Source organism: Dromiciops gliroides, chromosome 3 (genome assembly GCF_019393635.1).
Source record: "Dromiciops gliroides isolate mDroGli1 chromosome 3, mDroGli1.pri, whole genome shotgun sequence".
In the NCBI taxonomy this organism is placed as follows: Eukaryota; Metazoa; Chordata; class Mammalia; order Microbiotheria; family Microbiotheriidae; genus Dromiciops; species Dromiciops gliroides.
In genome coordinates this window covers 603,492,693-603,514,556 of record NC_057863.1, presented here as the reverse complement: position 1 = coordinate 603,514,556, position 21,864 = coordinate 603,492,693, and the positions used below count along the sequence as shown (strand labels likewise).

Genomic DNA, 21,864 nt, shown 5'->3' with positions numbered 1-21,864 from the left:
CTGGAAATATTCAAGGCTGGATAACCATTCCTTGGCAGTCAAAGGATGAAATTCTCCCATTGGACAGGATAGGCAGGCTCGATGACCCCCAGGACCTTTTCAGCTCCAGGATCCTATGAGTCTGTATACCTATTCAGTGTTTCTTGTCCCTCAGGACAAGCTCCCTTGATTGATCTCACTCAGACCCTGCTCCTGAAGATCCACTTCATTCTTCTTGTTGGGAATGAGTGAGAAAAGATACCCACTGGATTCCCCCCCTCCCCCATGCCCACATTTAGGGCCTGGGGGGAAAATGGCTAAGATTCCAATGCGGAAGCTGCTGTCCTCACCAAATATGGGGAGCCGGAAATTGGTTCAGCCTGAATCTTCTCAGAGCTCATCTCAGAAGGCAATGGAGAAGGGATGAGGGGAAGGATTGGCTGCTGCTATTGCCCACCTTTCCCCAGCTCCCATTGGTGATGATTCAGCAGCCAGCAAGCCTTGCCATCTTGCTGACGTGGTCCCAATGGATGGGGGAGTTGGGGAGGGAGGGAAGAAGGTTAAGGGGGCATCTGGGAGCATCACTGGTCAGAGATCATCACCCTCTTCCCCCCCAGGCTACCTTATGTCTTGTCACCAGCTGCACAAAGCCCATCGGTCACTTGGAACCTACTGCAGGGACTGAGCCTGTGAAGTTTTGTTTTGGTTTTGGGGTTTTTTTTGGTTTTTTGGGGGGGTTGGAGGTTTTTTGTGGGGCAATGAGGGTTAAGTGACTTGCCAGGGTCCACACAGCTAGTAAGTGTCAAGTGTCAGGTCTTATTTAAACTCAGGTCCTCCTGAATCCAGGGCCGGTGCTTTATCCACTGTGCCACCTAGCTGTCCGCCCTGTGAAGTTATGAAGCAAGGCTCTCTGGAGTGGCACACACTGGTCACTGCCCTCAGTCTCTTTTTGTCCTTCATGTTGACTCTACTGAGAAGTACCTAAATGACTCAATAAACTTCAATGGCTCCCTATTGCCTCAAATTGCCTATTGTCCCCGATATTGCATTAAAAACCTTTTACAACCTGGCTCCAGCTGACCTTTCCAGCCTCATTATACTTTACTGCCCTTTGTACGCTCTACCAAGCTAGCCTTCCTTCGGGGCCTCACTGAACACACTGCATGTTCTCATCTTGGGGCTTCTACACAGACTCCCCCATTCCCCCCAAGCTTGCCATGCTTAGAATTCTCTCTCTTCACCTCCACTTCTTGGGATCCCTAAGCTTCTTTCAAAAAGCTTGAACACAACCTCCTGCTAGAGGCCTGAGCTGATCCCTCCAATCACTGAGGCCTCCCCTTAAAAATGACTTCCATTTAATTTGGTATATATAAAGTGTCCCAAAAGTCCAAATGCATTTTAAAACTATTAAAGCTAAGACTTTTGGGGCATGCTGTATTTTATATATACATATGTGGTAGCTAGGTGGTGCAGTGGATAGAGTGCTGGGCCTGGAGTCAAGAAAAGAAGACTCATTTGGGGGCAGCTAGGTGGCACACTGGCCCAGAATTCAGGAGGAGCTGAGTTCAAATCAGACCTCAGACACTTGACGCTTACTAGCTGTGTGACCCCTGGGCAAGTCACTTAATCCTCATTGTCCCACAAAAAAAAAGAAAAGAAAAGACTCATCTTCCTGAGTTTCAAATTTGGCCTCAGACACTTATTAGTATATAACCTTAGGCAAGTCACTATACCCTGTTTGCCTGAGTTTTCCTCTTCTGTCAAATGATCTGGAGAAGGAAATGGTCAAGGAAACTCTAAAAGGGGTCATGAGAGAATCAGACATGACTGAAAATGGACTGAACTGTAATAAAATGTACCTGTCTTCTCCTATAGAATGTAAACCCCTTGAGGACAGGGACTTTTGTCTTTTTTGTTTGTTTTGTTTTGTTTTTTGTTTTTTGGGGGTTTTGTTTTGCAGGGCAATGAGGGTTAAGTGACTTGCCCAGGGTCACACAGCTAGTAAGTGTCAAGTATCTGAAGCTGGATTGGAACTCAGGTACTCCTGAATCCAAGGCCGGTGCTTTACCACTGCGCCATCTAGCTTGTCCCCTGGACTTTTGTCTTTTTATACCTGGCACTTAATCGGCACTTGACAGATGCTTATTGATTGAGCTCAATTCAATTCAATGTGTTTTATTAATTACCTACTACATGCTGAGTCTCATGCTAGGGGCTGGGGGTACCAAGACAAAAAAGGGAAAGAGCCCCTGCCTCAGAAAGCTTACATTCTACTGGAGAGAGATATGTGCCTAGAGAAATAAATATGAAGTATGAACAAAAGAATACAACATCATTTCAAGAGGGAGAATTTATAGGTGGGCTAGAGGATCATAACATTCTAGAATTTTAGAAGGTGGCACCTGAGCTGGGCCTTGAAGGCAGCTAAGTTATTCTGAGAGGCCCAGGTGAGGAAGTAGTCAGTCATAAACATTTATTAAGCACCTACTATGTGCCAGGCACTGTGGCTGGTCAGTGTATGGAGAAGGAAGGGAGGGGGGCGGCTAGGTGGCACGTGGATAAAACCACCAGCCTGGATTCAAGAGGACCTGAGTTCAAATCCAGCCTCAAACACTTGACCACTTATTAGCCATGTGACCCTGGGAAAGTCACTTAACCTCATGGCCCTGCCAAAAAAACAAAACAAAAAAACGCGAGAGGAGGGATTGGGAAGGGGAGGGGCAGTGGGTGTGCAAAAAAGGTAATAAGGGCTCACAGACCAATTGGGGAGACAAGGCTTCAGAGCAACCTCATGGGACTGCATCTCTGACTATCTTCTGTGAAGTTCTTAACAGGCTGGGAAGTCTGTCTCCAGGTCCCTGATAGAGCTGTCCTAATCTCACAGACATCATTTGGACAAAACACCTCCCCAAATAATTGGAGTCTGTAGTCCTGTGTCTTGAGAGAGATGAGACTTTAATGGGGAGGAAAGAAGGGAAAACAAGCATTTGTTAAGCCAGGCACTATACAAAGAACTATAAATATTGTTTCATTTGTTCCTCACAACAGCCCTGTGAGTTAGGGGCCATATCATTAAGCCCATTTTACAGTTGAGAAAACTGAAACAGAGGTTGTGACTTATCCAAGGTCACATATCTGAGGGCTGGATTTGAACTCAGCTATATTTCCTGGTGCCTGTCCATCTCTCTCTGAACTTGGCAACCTACTTGTCTCTAGGTGACAGGTGACAGTCTCCCGATACCCAGAGACTCAGGATGCCCTGATCGAGGTCCAGGGCTCAACTGAAGGTGCTCGTCTTCTTTTATGCTTATTTCTCCCATTTCTCCTTTACTCACTGTATGGATCAGACAAGAGGAGCTCCTTCAGTTGAGAGTAAATGCTTTAGGCCTCAGAGAGAGGGATTATCATTGCCAGGGCCAGGGCCAGGCAGGAAAAGACTTTCCTTTAGAAGCTGGGTCTGAAGCAAATCTTGAAGGACTGGCAGTGTTTAGCTAGGCAGAGGGACAAAGAAGTGGGGACCTCAGCCCTCCCTGCCTAGTCTTTATGGAAATTATTGGCAGAGGACCCCGGAGATAAGGAGCCCTCCCAGGTTTATATAAGTTGTAAGGAATAGCACAGTGACAACAAAAATGTAAACAGAACAGAAAAATCAATAAGCTAATGCTTTGGGATTTATAATGAGCCAACTTGCTGCTCCAGCCCCTGTCCCTGGGGAAGAATGAGAAAATGCATCTCTCTCCCACCTTTGCATAAAAGAGGGGAGACAATACACCTCTCTCCCATTTTTTACAGAGGTGGAGGACTATGGGTGTGAATGTTGCATGTTATCAGACTTGCCTGAGGTGGTTGCTTTTGCTGAAATGCTTTCTTTTCAATCTTTTTTCATCCCTGTTACAAGGGATGGGTTCCCTTGAGTAAGTAAGGCACATGGGAGGGAACTGTCTTTTTTTTTTTTAGATAAAGGTGATATAAAAGACAAAATATAAAAAGATTTTATTTTAAGTAAGTCACCAGGAACATTCAGAGGCAACATGTTCCTGTCACAGTACACATAATAAGTGCTTAATAATGATAGTTGACTGACTGATTGGCTCAATCTGTCTTTCTCTTCCTTGTCCTCCCTCTTGGGAGAGTTGAGAATCGAACCATTCCCCAGCCCCATGGATCCCCTGTGGTCATTCTCTCACTCCCCCGTGCTGGAGGGTCTTGGGTAAGCGGGCTCCAGCTACAGGGCAGGGGTGGAGGGAGGCGACTGCAGATCTGAGCCCTGGTTATCATTCTCCTGCTTTGGTGGACCCCAGAAAGGGAGCTGGGAGGGACCCAGGCGAATAGCTTACTGTCTCTAATCTTGGCACCACCACCCCCCCCGCCCCCTTACTCCCGCCCCAGCGTGTGTCTGACGGGCCCGTTGGGTAATCCATCTGTGGGGAATGGTCATTGGTCAGTCAGTGGCTAACTCTGCCTCTGTCTCCTTCTGTGTCCCCCCAGACGGGATGGTGGTCTGCATGCTGCGGTTTCCCTAAGCCAGCTGGTACTGGGACACCGTGACCAAGATCTGCGTGTTTATCTTTGCCTTCGTGGTACCCATCCTGGTCATCACCGTGTGCTACGGACTGATGATTCTGCGCCTGCGGACCGTGCGCCTGCTCTCCGGCTCCAAGGAGAAGGACCGCAACCTGCGGCGCATCACCGCATGGTGCTGGTGGTGGTGGCCGCCTTCATCATCTGCTGGGGCCCCCATCCACATCTTCGGTCATCGTCTGGACCCCTGGTGGACATCGCAAGAGGAACCCGCTGGTGGTGGCCAGCCTGCACCTGTGCATTGCCCTGGGCTACACCAACAGCAGCCTCAACCCCGTGCTTTACGCCTTCTTGGATGAAAACTTCAAGCGCTGCTTCCGAGAGTTCTGCGGCCCTTCCGCCGGGGGCCCCACCGGAGCCCAGTAGCTTCAGCCGGGCCCGCGAAGCCACCATCCGGGAGCGGGTCTCCACCTGCTCTCCCTCAGACGGCCTTAGTAGGCCGGCCTGACTAGAGCTGGGCCCGGCCTCCCGGGCAGCCCCGGGGGCCGAGCTCCACTCGGAAGTGACCCAGGTCACCACGACAGAGTTTAGTCATATGATTGGGTGGGGGGGGGGTAGGGGGCTGCAACAGAGAGGGGAGGGGCCGTAGGAAATATTGGGATCTCTAACCTCCTTGCCTCCTCCCCCACTCCATCCAGAAGAAACTCACTACACAACTCCCAAGGGAGTCCAACACGATTGGGTCTTAGCGTTTTTTTCTGAGACCCCAGGGGCTGTGGTGATATTTCACCCCTGTCCAGTCCCCTCACCCCCTAGGCTTGGGATTTCCTGTAGTTAAGGAAGGCAGGATTCCACCTCTGTTGGAATCCACCACAACTACTAAGAAACCTTAAACTGGGTGGGAGGTAGAAAGTACCCTTGGGGCCCTGGTAGAGGTTCCATCTGTTGGGACTGGGTGAGAGGGTTAGGGGTCTCACTTAGTGCAGACTTACCAGTGAGGAAGTAGAGGGAATCATTTGTGGCAGTATCCTCTAAAGCTGAACTCTGGAGAAATCCTGTTCTACTCCCCGCCCCCCCCCCCCCAATACATCTGATGTCATTTATCCATGGATTTGATTTTTCCAGAGTCACAGAATGTCAGAGGTGGAAAGTACCTCAGAGGCAACCGGTCCAACCCTAACCTGAATAACATCTCCTCGGGGCAAGGTGCCCAACAAGTGGTCATCTGGCTTCTTCTTGAAGGCCTCCAATTAAGGGAGAACCTACCACCTCCAAAAGCAGCTCATTCATTTGGGGACTGCTCTCCATTGTTAGGATGGGGTGACTTTCCCCCTGACATCACATCTAAATCCACTTCTTTGTAACTTTTACCCAATGGATTTTTTTGAGAGGAGGGGGTGGAGAGGAAGATTTGAAGGCAGGGGGAGAGAGAGAGAGAGAGAGAGAGAGAGAGAGAGAGAGAGAGGGAGACTGACTGTCTAGTCAGTCTCAGAACGCCCTTTGTTGTTGGTGTTCAGTCATTTCAGTCATATCCAACTCTTTAGGACCCATTGGGAATTTCTTGGCTAAGATACTAGAGGGTTTGCCATTTCCTTCTCCAACTTCACTTTATAGATGAGGAAACTGAGGCAAACAGGTAAAGTGACCTTGCCCAGGGTCAGCCCAGTTTAGTAAGTGTCTGAGCCAGATTTGCAATCAGATCTTCCTGACTCTAGGCCTGGCACTCTATCCACTGTCCCACCTAGTTGTCCTTAGACCTCCCTGCCCACTCCTTCTAGGCTTGCCTGTCTACACCTATGAGGTCCTAGGTTCTTAGCCATGTGAACCCTCCCCTTAGCCTTTCTTTCCCTTCATTAAATTACTGATGGCAGGAAAGGTAGGGAAGGGGAGGGGGAATCCCTGAGTTAGTGATTGTTGAGTGGGTTTGATTTATTTTTTCTTAATGAAGCAATGATTAAATTTGTCCCTAACTTGCTATATGGCCCTGGGCAAGTCTCACCTTTCCCAATTAGCCTCTCCTTTCCCTCAAATTGAGGGGTTTGGACTAGCTGATCCCTTCAGGTTCTAAAATTCATTTCTGTGACTGCCTTTCCCCAGAGAACAGAATCTCTTCCCAGATCCTCTCCTCCCCCTTCTCGTTCTGCTCCTTCTTCCTTCAGTCACGCTAACTTGGGCTCTCATGTTGAAGTGTTGCGCTGACATCCTTGTAAAAACAAATTTAATTTTCTTCCTTTTTGGGACAATTTGAGGTAAATTGACATTTTTATCTCAAACAGAAAAAAAAGTGAACAATCCACTTCTCCTCTCCCCTTGACAGTCATTTCCGTGGAACAAAAGCCTTTTTTCCCCTTCTGTATCTGTGGCACTGTCACTCACCTTCGGGTGATCAGGGGGACAAGCGCCTGCCTGGGCTGCTGCAGAAGGCATTGGCAGAGTGCCAGGGAGTGGGAGGCTGGGCAGCCTCAGTGGCAGGGAGTCAGGGGAGTCACTGGAACTCTCTCACCACCCCTGCTTTCCATATATGCGTGGGAACTTCTCTCCATTCTCCATCATTGTTTCCTGAGTGTGGAGACCTGGGGAGCCTCAGACACACTCAGAACTATACCACATGGGACTGGCATCTCACCAGTGGCCACCTCCATTTGTAATCTGACCATCTTAGGCCACTTCCTTGTTCCTTTTTCACCGTCTATGGAAAGACAAAGACCAGTGGCAACCCCATCCAGAGACTGTCACTCCAGGGATACGTACACAAGCCAAGTCACCTGGAGCACTGACTCTCATGGGATGAACCTCTGGGAAGATGCAGAAACTGACCTTACTGGCAATGTCACCACAGTGGAAGGAATGTCTGAAGGGCTATGACTTTCCCCATATCTGCAGCTTAGAAACTGTACAGCTCAAATAAAAATGATTAAATAAACAAAGAGTGAAAGGCCTGGGCTCAGCCACAGCAAATGGCCAGTTTAAACTGCTCACCAGCACCAGATGTGCCTCTGCTGCTGGCTCTCATATGCCTCTCATTCCTGCTATTCAACAGAGGTAATTGTTGTATGTGACTAGTCTAGTTGCTCTTTCCAAGTGCTTGTACACCTGTACCTATTTTCCTCCCTACTAACAACTCCCTTTCAATGTCTGTGAATATCAGTTCAGGCCTGGCTTTCTTGCCTTTGTGTAAACTTTGTTCCGTCAGGTCACTCAGACCGGACAGGGTCAATTGGAAATCAATCTTGAGGATTTTCTACATATGGAGTAAATTTGGAAATTGCTCCCTAGGTCTGGAAGCAGGTTGTGGAGTATAGAATTAGTAAAGTGACTGTGACATATCCAGCACCAATTAGGAGTGTCATGCCCACTGCTGGACTATTTGGCAGCAACTCAGAATCCTGCTTTAGAGCTTGGATGAGCCAGCCACACTCCAGAGCTATGGCCATGCCCAAAAGGAGCTGGAAGGGACCCAGCTGCTTAGTGACTGAAACCCAGCACTGCAAGCTTCCTTCCTTCTACTGATTATGTCTCTTAATCTAGCCATTCATAAGTTCACTGGGGAGTTTATTATGGCCTCTGACAGAAATAGCACGAGGGAGCTCATTTTTGGTGCATTCAACTAGAGACCTCTTCCCTGAAGCATCTAAGTGATAGGGTGGGCCTATCCCTGTAGTGAGGAGGGGATGGTGTAGAGAGAGAGAAAGTGAGAGGGGGCAGAGAGAGATAAAGGAGAGGGAGAGACAGAGAGGGAGGGGGGAGAGAGTAAGGAGAGGGAGAGACAGAGAGGGAGGGGGGAGAGAGTAAGGAGAGGGAGAGACTGAGAGGGAGGTGGAAGAGAAACAGAGAGGAGGGAGAGACAGAGAGAGAAAAGGGAGAGAAAGAAGGAAGAGGAGGGAGAGATATAGAAAGGAGACAGAGAGAGGGAGGACGGGAAGAAGAAGCAGGAGAGAGGAAGATGGGGGAGCAGGAAAGAAGAAAGACACAGAAAGGAGGAGGGAGGGGAGAGGAAGGAAAGAGAAAGGAGGGACAGACAGAGGGAGTGGGGAGGGAGAGACAAAGGAAGAGGTGGAAGAGAGAAATGAGAATTTTTTCCAAGTTCAAGATTAGGGGGAGATAGTTAGACAGCAGCTGTTCTGAGACAGATGTGAGGCTTTTAGTGGACCTCCATCAAAGTCAGCCCTGGGATATGTCAGCCTCAGAAGTTAATGAGATCTTGGGCTCCATTAAGACAGATGTAACTTCCAGGAAAAATGGAGGTGATAATCCCACTGTGCTCTGGCCTCAGCAGACCTCATCTGGAGTGTTTGGTCTAGGTGCAGCTGAATAAAAACATTGATAAGCTGGGGAAGGTGCAGAGGACAACAACCAGCGTGGTGAAGGGTCTTAGGCTTATGTCAAATGCAGACAGATTGAAGGAACTGGAGGACACATATTGTGTACTTGAGGGACATGCCATCAGTCTTCAGGTATTTGAAGGACTTTTATGTAGAGAAATGATGACACATTCTCTTTGGCCACAGAGGTTAGAAGCAAGAGGAGTGTGTGGAGATTTTGAAGAGGCAAATTCTGGCTGGTTATGAGGGGTAAATAACATCAGAGTGGTCTAGAAATGGAATGGACTGCCATGAGGGGTTGGAGGGGCTTTCTCCTAGGAGAGAGTAGGATCTCAGAAGGACAGCGCTAAGATTAAGGAAGACTGGGGATGGAGAAGACTCTTGCCAGAGGTGAGATTTTAGCTGAGACTTGAAGCAAGCTAGGTAAACCAGGGAGAGCATTCTCCCAATGCTAGGAAATCCCATTTCTCAATGCTCAGAGAACCTCAAGGAGGTCATTTTCATTGGATTGTAGGCAATGATCTTAGGAGAGGAGTAAGATATAAGAAGAATGGAGAGGTAGGAATGAATGGGCCAGGTTATGAAGGGCTTCAAATGCCAAACAGAAGATTTTATATTTGATCCTTGATTTCACAGGGAGCCACTGGAATGGATTGAATAGTGGGAGGTGACATGGGGGGTCTTTAGGAAGATTCATGTGATGGCTGAGGTCAAGAGGAATTGATTGGAGTGGGAGAGGCTTGAGGCAGGGAACTTGTTACCTGTACAAGGGTGGTGACCAGTGCCTTAGGAGAGAAGGGGCATATATGAGAGATGTTACAAGGTAGAAAATACAAGACTTGGCAACTGATTGGCTCTGCAGGGTGAGAGAAAGGAGTCAAGGATATACCATATGGTCAGAGCCTGGGGGGACTAGAATGATCACTTCCCAATATGACACTCTTTATCCTTTCATTGAGCAGGGCCAGAGACTTGACTGGGGATGGAGTGGGGAGAGTGATCCATCTCTTAAAGATATATACACCAAGGGCAGCTAGATGGCACAGTGGATAGAGCACCGGCCCTGGAGTCAGGAGTACCTGAGTTCAAAATCCGGCCTCAGACACTTAACACTTACTAGCTGTGTGACCCTGGGCAAGTCACTTAACCCCAGTTGCCTCACTTAAAAAAAAAAAAGAGTAAGGTCCATGTGAGAGATTTCTAGAAGCTCTTTTTCAGCCAGTGCTTCTGATGCCACTCACAAGAATTTGTATGTCTTTTGGAACCAGCCTCTAGACTGCTCCTTGTGGTCCCTGGTGACTTCTACTGGGTATGTTCTCTGAGTAGCTCTTTGTCAGTATTTGTGTGTTATAGTTCTCAGGGAAGGTGACTGAACAAACATTCAGAAAGAGTGATGAGGTTTGGAGTCAGAGGACCTGGGTTCAAATCTCAGATCTACCACTGACCGACTACTTGTGTGACCATTGACAATGGCCTTCACTTTTCAGGACCTACAATGAGGGGGCTGAGTGGGATGATCTTTAAGGTTCCTTCCAGCTTTAAATCTCATGGTCCATATCATCTCCACCTCCTCTGCAGAGTCCTGTGCTAGACACTATGGGGCAGAGGGTGGGTGAATTCAAGGTTCTCTGCCCTGAGGGTGCCTTTATTCCAGGTGGCGATGGAGAATATGAATAGCTAGAAGAAAGAAACACAGTTAGTTACAAAGCAACACAGTAAGTTACTCTTATGCCAAAACCTGTAAATGTGGAGGTGCACTGAGCCTTCTAGCAGGTGGGGTTCATCAGGGAGGGCTTCCCAGAAAGAGTGAGTCCGGAGCCAAGGTTCCTCCCTGAAGGAGAGAAGGGACCTGGATTGGTGCAGAGGGGGTGGGGTGGAGAGGCCTGCCAAGTCATCATGAGACTTTGTGCCCAGGAGCTGTGCAATGTGGACTTGGCTAGAAGGACCAGTGGATTCCAGAATGGAAGTGAGCCCAGGTTAGCACTTTACTGACCTAGGTTCTGGTTCGGGGTACTGGCACGACCATTAACTCACTCTCTGACCTTGGGGCAGGTGACTTCTTGTCTCTGGGTATGCTCTGTAAAATGAAGAGATGACCTCAGAGATGCCTTCCAGCTCTGACATCCCACAATTCTGTTCCTGTGTTTCAGGGTCCAAGGAGATGCATCTCAATGAGGTGCCCAGGAAGGAGTCTGGGAGACCTGAATTAAAATGGAAAAATTAGGTGCCCGAAGGGAAGGGACTTTTGGGGTTTGTTTCCCAGGCCTTTATTTCTCTAAGCACACCAGACACAACAGTTCTTCTTCTTCTTCTTCTTCTTCTTCTTCTTCTTCTCCTCCTCCTCCTCCTCCTCCTACTCCTTCTCCTCCTCCTCCTCCTCCCTCCTCCTCCTCCTCCTCCTCCTCCTCCTCCTCCTCCTCCTCCTTCTCCTCCTTCTCCTCCTCCTCCTTCTCCTCCTCCTCCTCCTTCTCCTTCTTCTTCTTCTTCTTCTCTTCTTCTTCTTCTTCTTCTTCTTCTTCTTCTTCTTCTTCTCCTCCTCCTCCTCCTCCTTCTCCTTCTCCTCCTCCTCCTCCTCCTCCTCCTCCTCCTCCTCCTCCTTCTCCTCCTTCTCCTCCTCCTCCTCCTCCTTCTCCTCCTTCTCCTCCTCCTCCTCCTCCTCCTCCTCCTCCTCCTTCTCCTCCTCCTTCTCCTTCTTCTTCTTCTTCTTCTTCTTCTTCTTCTTCTTCTTCTTCTTCTTCTTCTCCTTCTTCTTCTTCTTCTTCTTCTCCTTCTCCTTTTCCTCCTCCTCCTCCTCCTCCTCTTTTCTACAAGCAAATCACTATGTTTTTATGTACTAAATTAGCAGTGAATATTTACATCCATAGAGGGCGCCATGAGAGGCAGCAAAGAGAAGTGGTTAAAAAGCCAGCCTTGATGCCTCCTCTGGCATCCGCTGGCCGTGTGACCCGTGACAAGTTACTTAGCTTCTCTGGACTCTGGACAGCTCTCTAAGACTATCAGGACCCAGACTGTTTTCTAGAGTGAGTTTCCTCACTTGGGAGCTCCTTATATACAAAGGATGTCACAAGTCAAATCCCTATCCTTAAAAAAAAAAAAAAAGACCAAACAGCAACAACCCAACCTCAACAACATATATAGGAGACCACATGGATTTCTATAGTGTTCCACCCCCCCCCCGCCATATTTTCTATCTTCCTCATGTCATGCCAGAGATTTGGTTTTTCATGGTTTTACATTTTCTAGAGATGGTTACATCCCTATGGGGACTTGGAGTTATCGATTTGGAACTCATCCCTAAGATATGATGGTCCAAAGCTTGGGTAGAAATGAATAAGCTTGCCTAGGGAGGAAGCACAGAGAAACTCAAGACTTATGGAATATCAGACTGGAAAAATCATTAGAAGGTATGAGGTTTGAGGGACCTTTCTTTTTTAATATTTTATTTTTTCCTCAATTATGCATAAAAACAATTTTCCACATTTGTTTCTTAAAAACTTTGTTCATTTCTTAAAACTTCCTCTCATTGAGAAAGCAAGTCATTTGACGTAAGTTATACATGTGTAGTCATGCAAAACATATTTCTATATTAGTCGTGTTGTGGAAGAAAACAGACAAAATGAAAAGAGAAGAAAAATAAAATTTAAAAAAGTATGCTTTGACTCTATTAGTACTTACTCTGGAGGTATATAACATTTTTTGTTATAAGTCATTTGGAATTGTCTTAGATCATTGTATTGCTAAGAACAGCTAAATCATTCATAGTTGATGATCCTTACAGAATTGTTGTTACTGTGTACACTGTTTTCCTAGTTCTATTCATTTCACTTTGCATCAGTTCTTGTAAGTCTTTCCAGGTTTTTCTGAGAGCATCCTGCTCATCATTTCTTATAGCACAATAATATTCCATCATAATCATATGCCGCATCTTGGTCAGCCATTCCCCAATTAATAAGTATCCCCTAAATTTCCAATTCTTTGACACCACAAAAAGAGCTGCTATAAATATTTCTGTACAGATAAGTCATTTTCCTTTTTAAAAAAATTTCTTTGAGATACAGACCTAGTCGCAGTATTGCTGGGTCAAAGGGTATGCACTGTTTTATAGCCTTTTGGGCATAGTTCCAAATTGCTCTCTAGAATGTCAAATCAATTCACAATTCCACTAACAGTGCATTAATGTCTCAATTTCCCTACATCCCAAGGGAGGAACCTTTCTAAGTTCTACATAGAATGTCAGAGCTGGGAGAGCCCTTAGAACACAGAATGTCAGTTCTGGGAGGGGCCTTAGAACCCAAAATGTCAGAGCTGGGAGGGGCCTTAGAAGCCAATGTCAGAACTGGGAGGGAGCTTAAACATTAAATTTTAGAACTGGAAAGGACTTAGAAATCATAGAATCCAGTAAAGGGAATGGTGAGAAGATTTTATTTTATAAATGAATTCAGAGGTAAAGAGATGAAGTGACTTAGCTAGAACTGCCCTGTCCTAGGCCCAATTGAAATAAGTAGGAATGTTTAGGTTGGAAAAGAGTAGGTGGTGTGGGCATAGATAGAGACAATAGCTGTCTTCCCATAGTTAATGGGTTTGTGGGATTCATTCTTCAGGGTAAAACCAGGAACAACGGATGGATTTCTAAGGAAGGTCCTTTCCAGCTATAGGATCTTATGGAGCTGCAGGGGCAGATTTTTTTTTACATATATTTAGAATTTTATTTTCCCAAATTACATGTAAAATACAAATTTTGACATCAATTTCTTTAAAACTTTGAGTTCCAAATTCTCTTCCTCCACCCCACAAGAACTTAAGCAATTCAATATAAGCTATACATGAGCAGTTATGTAAAACATTTTCACATTAGTCAGGTTGTGAAAGAAAACCAAAACCAAAACTTCAGATAAAGGAACTAACAAAAAAAATTATGCTTCAATCTGTATTCAGATACCATCAGTTCTCTATCTACAGATGGATTGCATTTTTCATAAGACCATCAGAGTTGTCTTGGATCATTGCATTGCTGAAAATAACCAAGTCATTCACAGCAGATCATCTCACAATATTGCTGTTATTTTGTATACAGTACATTTCACTTTGCATTAGCTCAAGCAGGTCTGTCCAGGTCTTTCTGATAGCATCCTGCTCATAATTTTTTTATAATAAACTATATTTATATAGTACTTTAAAGAGAGATTACCTTACAATAAACCCCTGAGGTTGATTATTGCAACAACAGTAATAGATAACATTTATATAGTACCTTATACCTAACAAATAATTTTCTTCACAATAGCCCAGCAAAGTACCATACATTTTATCATCATCATCAACCAGTACTCATTATCAATCAATCCTCATCAGTCCATCAATCAATCATCATCATCTTTTATTACTATTGCCTCTGCTTCAAAAAAATTTTTTACAGTTACTATTGTTAACTGTTTCCCTCCATCCTATTCCCTCCCCATGATATCTACTTTATTTTCTATCTTCTATTACACTATCCCTCCTCAAAAGCTTCTGACTGTCCCCTCCCCCACTCTGCCCTCCATTATTTTAACCTTCTGTCCTTATCCCCTTCCCCTCCTACTTTCCTGCAGGGTTAGATGAATTACTCCAACCAATTGAGTGTGTATGTTATTCCCTCCTTGAGCCGATTCTGATGAGTGTAAGGCTCATTCACTGCCCCACTCCTCCCCTTCTCTCCCCCCACTCCATAAGCCCTTTCCTGCTTATTTCATGTGATATTTTATCCCATTTTACCTCTCCCCTTCCCTCTCCCCCAGTGCAATCCACTCCCCCCTCAATTTTACTCTAAAGATGTCATGGTGGGGCAGCTAGGTGACACAGTGGACAATGCACCCACCCTGGACCCAGGAAGACCTGAGCCCAAATTCAGCCTCAGACACAAGACACTCACCAACTCCTTGACCCCAGGCATGCCACCCAACCCTGACCACCCCAGAAAAATGATAAACAAAAAATAAATGCTTTACAGTTATCTTCCCTTCATAATCAATTTCCACCTGTGTTCTCTGTCTAAATTGATTCCTATCATATGCCCTAATACTGAGAAAGTTCTTATTAGTTAGATATATCATCTTCCCATGTAGAAATGTAAACAGTTTAACCTTTTAACATCCCTCATGATTTCCTTTTCCTGTTTACCTTTTTATGTTTCTCTAGGGTCTTGTATTTGAAAGTCAAATTTTCTATTCAATTGAGGTGTTTTCGTCATAAATACCTGAAAGTTCTCTTTTTCATTGAAGTCCCATTTTCCCCCCTGAAAGATCATAATCAGTTTTGCTGGGCAGGTGATTCTTGGTTGTAATCCCAATTCCTTTGCCCTCTGAAATATCATATTCCATGCCCTCTGATCCTTTAATGTAGAAACTGCTAGATCTTGTGCTATCCTGACTGTGGCTCCACAGTACTTGAATTGTTTCTTCCTGGCTGCTTGAAATATTTTTTCCTTGACCTGGGAGCTCTGGAATTTGGCTATCATATTCCTGGAAGTTTTCATTTTGGGATCTCTTTCAGGAGGTGATCAGTGGATTCTTTCAATTTCTATTTTACCTTTTGTTTCTAGAATATCAGGGCAATTTTCCCTGACAATCTCTTGGAAGATGATGTCTAAGCTTTTTTTTTTTAAATCATGGTTTTCAGGTAGTCCAATATTTTCAAATTATCTCTCCTGGATCTATTTTCCAGGTCAGCTGTTTTTCCAAGGAGATAGTTCACATTGCCCTCTATTTTTTCATTCATTTTGATTTTGCTTTATTGTGTGTTGGCTTCCCATAAGGTCAACAGCTTCTATTTGCTCAATCCTAATTCTTAGGCAATTATTTTCTTCAGAGAGCTTTTCAAGCTATTGGCTTTTTTTCATGACTTTCCTGCATCACTCTCATTTCTCTTCCTATTTTCCCCCTCTACCTCTCTTACATTATCTTCAAAGTCCTTTTTGAGCACTTCTATGGCCTGAGACCAATTCACATTTTTCTTGGAAGCTTTGGATATAGGAGCCCTGATGTGGCTATCATCTTCTGAGGATGTACCTCAATCTTCCTTGTCACCAAAGAAACTTTATATGGTCTGCACCTTTTTCTGCCTTCTCATCTTGCCAGCCTATTTCTTGACATTTGACTCCTTCTTAAAGTAGGGCACTGACTCCAGGATGCATTGTCCCAAGCTTCAGGGGGTCCCAGGTGGTAAGATTTAAGGAGAGGCACATTCTCAACTCACCTGGCCTGTGTTCTGGTCTGTAACCACAGGATGCTTGCACTTTAACCCAGAAACAAATCTGATTCCCTTTGGTTGCAAGCACAGAGGGCCCTATGCCCCTCCCCCCACCTTGGATTTTGACCCAAAACTGTGTCCTGTATACAAACCCAGGCAAAATGTCAGAGTTCTACTTCAGTGTCAGCAGAGACCCCTAGAATCTCTCCATGGCCAGCTACTTGACCCTCTCACCAGACCGTGAGCTGAGTTAGCTGTAGCTGCAGTCTATTTAAAGGCCACAGAAGTCTCTCTTCTGTGGCCTGAGGCTGGATCTGTGTCAGTGCTGCTGCTGGGGTTGGGCTCCACTCCTACCCTGGTACAACAGACCTCTCCTGCCAAACTTCTAAGCCGTCTTTGATTAGAAAATGGTTCAGCCCATCCTTTTGTGGCTTCCTGCTGCTGCAGGAATTGTCTTATGGCATTATCTGTATTTTTTTTGGAGTGATTGTTTCAGGAGCTCCAGGAACTTACTGCCTTTCCTCCATCATCTTGGCTCTGCCCCACAGGGGTAGATTTTGACTCCAAAGAAAAAGACCTAATAACTGGTTGGTTAGCCAATCAACAAATATGTGCCAAGCACTGTGCTAAACATTGGATATACAGAAAGAGGCAAAGGATAGTTCCTGCCACAGGGAGCTCCCAATCTAATAGGGGAGACAACAAGCAAACAAACATGTACAGACAAGCTATACACAGGACAAATAAGAAATAATGAAGAGAGGAAAGGACTAGAATTAAGAGAGGTTGGGAAAGACTTCCTGCAGAAGGTGAAATTTTATTTTACAGGAAGCCAAGAGGCAGAGATGAAGAGGGAGAGCATTTTAGGTCTGAGGGATAGCCAGAGAAAATACCCAGAACCAAGAGATGGAGGGTCTTGTTAATGGAGTAGTCAGGAGGTCAGTGGCACTGGATTGAAGAGTACATATTGAGGAAGAAGGTGTAAATGACTGGAAAGGTGAGAGGAGGCTAAGTTGTGAAGGGATGCAATGATAAACAGGATTTTGTATTTGATCCTGGAGGTGATAGAGCCACTAGAGTTGTGTGTGTGTGTGTGTGTGTGTGAGAGAGATATGATTGGACCTACACTTTAGGAAAATCACTTTTGATGGCTGAATAGAGGATGGATTGGAGTGGGGACAGACCTGAGACAGGTAGACCCACCAGCAGCTACTGCAATAGTCCAGGAGTAAGGTGATGAGGGTCTGCACCAGAGTGGAATCAGTGTCAGAAGAAAGGAGGGGGCATATTTGAGAGATGATGCAAAGATGAAATCAACAGGCCTTGCCATCAGCTTGGATATGGGAGGTGAGAGGGAGAGGGAGAGAGAGAGAGAGAGAGAGAGAGAGAGAGAGAGAGAGAGAGATAGAGAGAGAGAGAGAGAGAGAGAGAGAGAGAGAGAATGACTCCTAGTAGGTTGGGCGCCCAAGGGACTATCACAGGGAAGGTAAGAGGAGGGAAAAGATGATCCTTCAGTTTGGGGCATTTTGAGTTTAAGATGTCTATTGTACATTTGGTTGGAGATGTCTGTAAGGCAATTGGAGATGTGAGGTCCTCTGAAGTTAGGGCCAGACAGATAGATTTGAGAATCATCAGCATAGAGATCGTAACTAATCCCTGAGAGGTGATGAGATTATCTAGTGAAGTAATTTAGAGGGAGAAGAGAAGAGGGCCCAGGCCAGAACTCTGGGGGACACCTATGGTCAGAAGGCATGATCTAGATGAGGATCCAGGAAAGGAGACAGAGAAGGAGTAGTCAGAGGGGAAGGAGGAGACCCAGAAGAGAGGGATGTCCTGAAAACCTAGAGAGGAGAGAGTATCAAAAGGAAAGAATAGGGGGCCAGCTAGATGGCGCAGTGGATAGAGCACCAGCCCTGGATTCAGGAGTACCTGAGTTCAATCCGGCCTCAGACACTTAACACTTACTAGCTGTGTGACCCTGGGCAAGTCGCTTAACCCCAATTGCCTCACTTTAAAAAAAAAAAAAGGAAAGAGTGAGCAACAGTGTTAAAGCTGCATAGAGGTCAAGGAGGATGAGCACTAGGGGAAAAAAAGACCATTTGGAGCTGTCCAAGAGTGAGGAATCCTTACTTTTGGGAGGTGGTGAGTTCCTAATTGTGATTGGGAGTCTTACCACAGGAACCGGAAGACTATTTGGGGATATAGAAAGGAATCTTGCTTTCCACCTATAGGATGGGCTTGACGGCCTCTGAGGTCCCTTGCAACCCTGAGCTTCTATGACCAGCTCCCTATTTGACCTTATGCAAGCTAGACCTTTGCTTCAGTTTCCGCAGCTGTAATAATAACATTTCTATAGCACATTAAGATTTACAAGTGCTTTTACAAATACTATCCCATTTTATCCTGACAACACCTAGGAGATAAGTTCCATATTATCCCCATTCTAGAGATGAAGAAACAGAGGCAACCTCATTATATGAACCTGGGCAATTTCGTTATTCAGGGTCACTCAACTAGTAAGTGTCTGGGTCAAATTTGAACTCAGGTCTGCCCCACTGCAGGTCCAGCACAGTATTCATTGTGCTGTCCAGCTGCCTCTTGTAGGGATAGAATGAAAAGGTGAATGAGATAATTTCTCAAGATTTCTGTCAGCTCTGAACTTGTAGGAAGAAAGTGCTGGCTCAGCAGCTTTCTACCTCTTGGTTCCCCGCCCCCCCCCCCCCACGTCTGAGGTCTATAGGAGAAGGAAGTGGACAGTTCTGAAAGGAGGAGTGGGAAGAGAGGGGTGCCCTTTACATAAATAGGCTTGGACCCCTGAAATTTTAAACTTATACTGCAAAGAACAAGTTGCTTTCAGAGCCTAGAGAGTTCTTTTAGGGGGATTAAAAAAAATCCCTGAAGGATCTATAAAAGAATATTGATGGGGTTGGGGAGCTCTTCTCTAAGCCCTAGTTTGGAAACCAAAAAGTAGGCTGCTTCAGGTCACCCCCCCTCTTAAAATAAGGGGAGGACTACTACTTCTTTTTTGTTGTTTTTGGTGAGGCAGTTGGGGTTAAGTGACTTGCCCAGGGTCACATAGCTAGTGTTAAGTGTCTAAGGCCAGATTTGAACTCAGGTCCTCCTGAATCCAGGGCCTGTGCTCTATCCACTGCGCCACCTAGCTGCCCCCAGACTACTACTTCTTAGTTCTATTATCTGCACATTGATTGGCCCCTTCACTTCAGCCCCCCAGCCCCACCCCATGATACTTTCAAGTCAACTTCTGAATCCCAAGGCAAACATTCCCATCATGCAACTGATTTGGTGCTCATGCTGTCTCCCCTCTGAACAATGAATTAGTCCTCAGGGATCATGAGTAAGTATTACTGATGGAGACCCATTGACAAAAATAAGTCTAGCGTGTACCCCGGATCCCAGCAGGGATAGCTCTTGTATTATCTCGTGTTCAGGATCCTTTTGCACAGGGAAATCATGACTCTCTCTGGGCCCTGATCCCCAAAGCTTAATGTATTAATAATCCCTAAACAGAGTGGGACCAGTATTTTGCTTTGTCCTTGGGTGTCATAGGCTGTACAAGTCTAAATTTAATAAATGGCTCTTGGTTGAGTATGCGTCTCCTGTGTGATTTATATGTGTCTTGCTTGGAAGGCACATGGCTGGGTGGGTTCCCCCATGGCCCCAGTGGGAGATGACAACTGGGTGAATTCTAGGAGTGTCCTCACAACAACAAGGCCTTCTGGATTTGGAAAGCGTATCTCTGTGAAATCATTTCAACCACTAGTTTTGTGTCTTTGTAAGAACATATGACCTCTTAAAGACACCCTTCCTTCCAGCCTTTCTCCTTGGGTCTCCTCTGGTGCAATAGAGACCATACAGCACTGAGCCAAAAGACAGGGGTCTGGCTTTGAATCCTGGCTCTTCCATTTACTTGCTGGCAACTTGACACTATTCACTTTCCCTCACTGGGCCTCAGTTTCTCCCTGTGTAAAAAATGAATGGGTTGGACTCAATGAACTATCTCTAAGTTTACCAGTTTTACTCTCTAGACTCCAGAGACCATTTTTGATTTACAGAGTTGGCTGTTTGCTACTGTACAAAGGGATCCATCATCCATCCATCCATCTATCCATTCATCTACCCACCCACCCATCCATCATCTATCTGTCTCTCTCTCTCTCTCTCTCTCTATCTCTATCTATCTCTATCTCTATCTATCTATCTACCTATCTCTATCTATCTATCTCTATCTCTATATCTATATCTATCTATCTATCTATCTATCTATCTATCTATCTATCTATCTATCTATCTATCTATCTATCTATCTATCTCTATCTATCTATCTCTATCTCTCTCTCTATCTCTCTATCTCTCTATCTCTCTATCTATCTATCTATCTATCTATCTATCTATCTATCTATCTATCATCTATCTATCTATCTCTATGTCTTTCTATCTATCTTAACTGCTCCTGTATCTTATAGCCTTTATCCTAGAGGACTGTCCTGGGGAGGCTGATGCCTGGAGAGGTCACTTTCAGGCTGGGAGGGGGTGGTGATGATCTTCAGGTGGAAGGGCTACTGCTCTCCTTCCCCCAGGTCAGGTTCCAGAGTTGCTGATTTGAAAAAAATTTTCTACCCAGAAGGGAAAAAAGTCTGTTTTTTCCAATAAAATGAACATTCCTCTAGGTTTTGGGGGCTATGTTTTCTCCCCTGGAGTGGAAGAATGAGGGCAATATTGGGGGTTGGGCCCATGTAGTTCCTGTCCTGAGGGCCCCTTTGACAGAGCTGGGCATTTCTGTGAGGAGGAGTGAGGTACAAAAGTTAAGCCTTCAGCCAGAGGATCAGAAAGCCCTTGACCTGAGGGACAGGGAGAGCAACTTGATCTTAAAGAAAAGCTATAAATTATCATTATTCAGGGGGCAACTAGGTGGTGCAGGGGATAAGAGCACCAGCCCTGGATTCAGGAGGACCTGAGTTCAAATCTGACCTCAGATGCTTGACACTTACTAGTTGTGTGACCCTGGGCAAGTCATTTAACCCCCAGGTTGCTCACCAAAAAGAAGAAGGAGGAAGAGGAGGAGGAGGAGGAGGAGGAGGAGGAGGAGGAGGAGGAGGAGAAAAAAAATATTATCCTTCAAGGGTAGCTGGGGAAGCTATAGGTGGTGCCATAGTGCATAGAGCACTGGACCTGAAGTCAGGAAGACTCATCTCCCTGAATTCAAATCTGGCTCCAGGTACTTACTAGCTGTGTGACCCTGGGGAAGTCACTTCACCCTGTTTGCTTCAGTTTCCTCTTCTGTAAAATGAGCTGAGAAGGCAATGACAAACCATTCCAGTATCCTTGTCAAGAGAACCCAAATGGGGTACTATGAGTCAGATGCAATTGAAAACAAATGACTGAACAACATCAAGGGTAGCCTGGAGGAAGCAGTGGGTTGAGTGTTGGAAGACCTAACTCCCCGAGGGAAGGACAATGAGGGCTTTGTTTGGGAGGGGGCCTGGAGGAGGAGGAATGGTGTTCTGAATTTAGAGGGCACTGCCAACACTTGCAATCCTTCAGAGGCATAGGTAGCAAGAACAAAGAGTTAAAATAGGTAGCTACAGAGGCATCCAAGTGGCACAGTGGATAAAGCACTGGCCCTGGATTCAGGAGGACCTGAGTTCAAATCTGACCTCAGACACTTGACACTTACTAGCTGTGTGACCCTGGGCAAGTCACTTAACCCTCATTGCCCTGCAAAACAAAACAAAAAATAGGTAGCTACCCTATGGCAGGCAAACTCAACCTCCTTAGCTACAGGCTGGCTTCCTTG

The 21,864-nt window shown here is 45.7% G+C and overlaps 1 protein-coding gene across 1 annotated transcript in view; it reads left to right on the top strand.

Moving 5' to 3' along the window:
• Positions 1-5,157, top strand: part of OPRD1 (opioid receptor delta 1) — a 54,468-nt gene extending 49,311 nt beyond the window's left edge. The window contains 3 exon segments of the mRNA XM_043995538.1: positions 4,468-4,665; positions 4,668-4,729; positions 4,732-5,157. Coding sequence (XP_043851473.1) covers positions 4,468-4,665; positions 4,668-4,729; positions 4,732-4,926 — 455 coding nt within the window. The 3' untranslated portion in view covers positions 4,927-5,157.
• Positions 5,158-21,864: the final 16,707 nt, after the last annotated feature.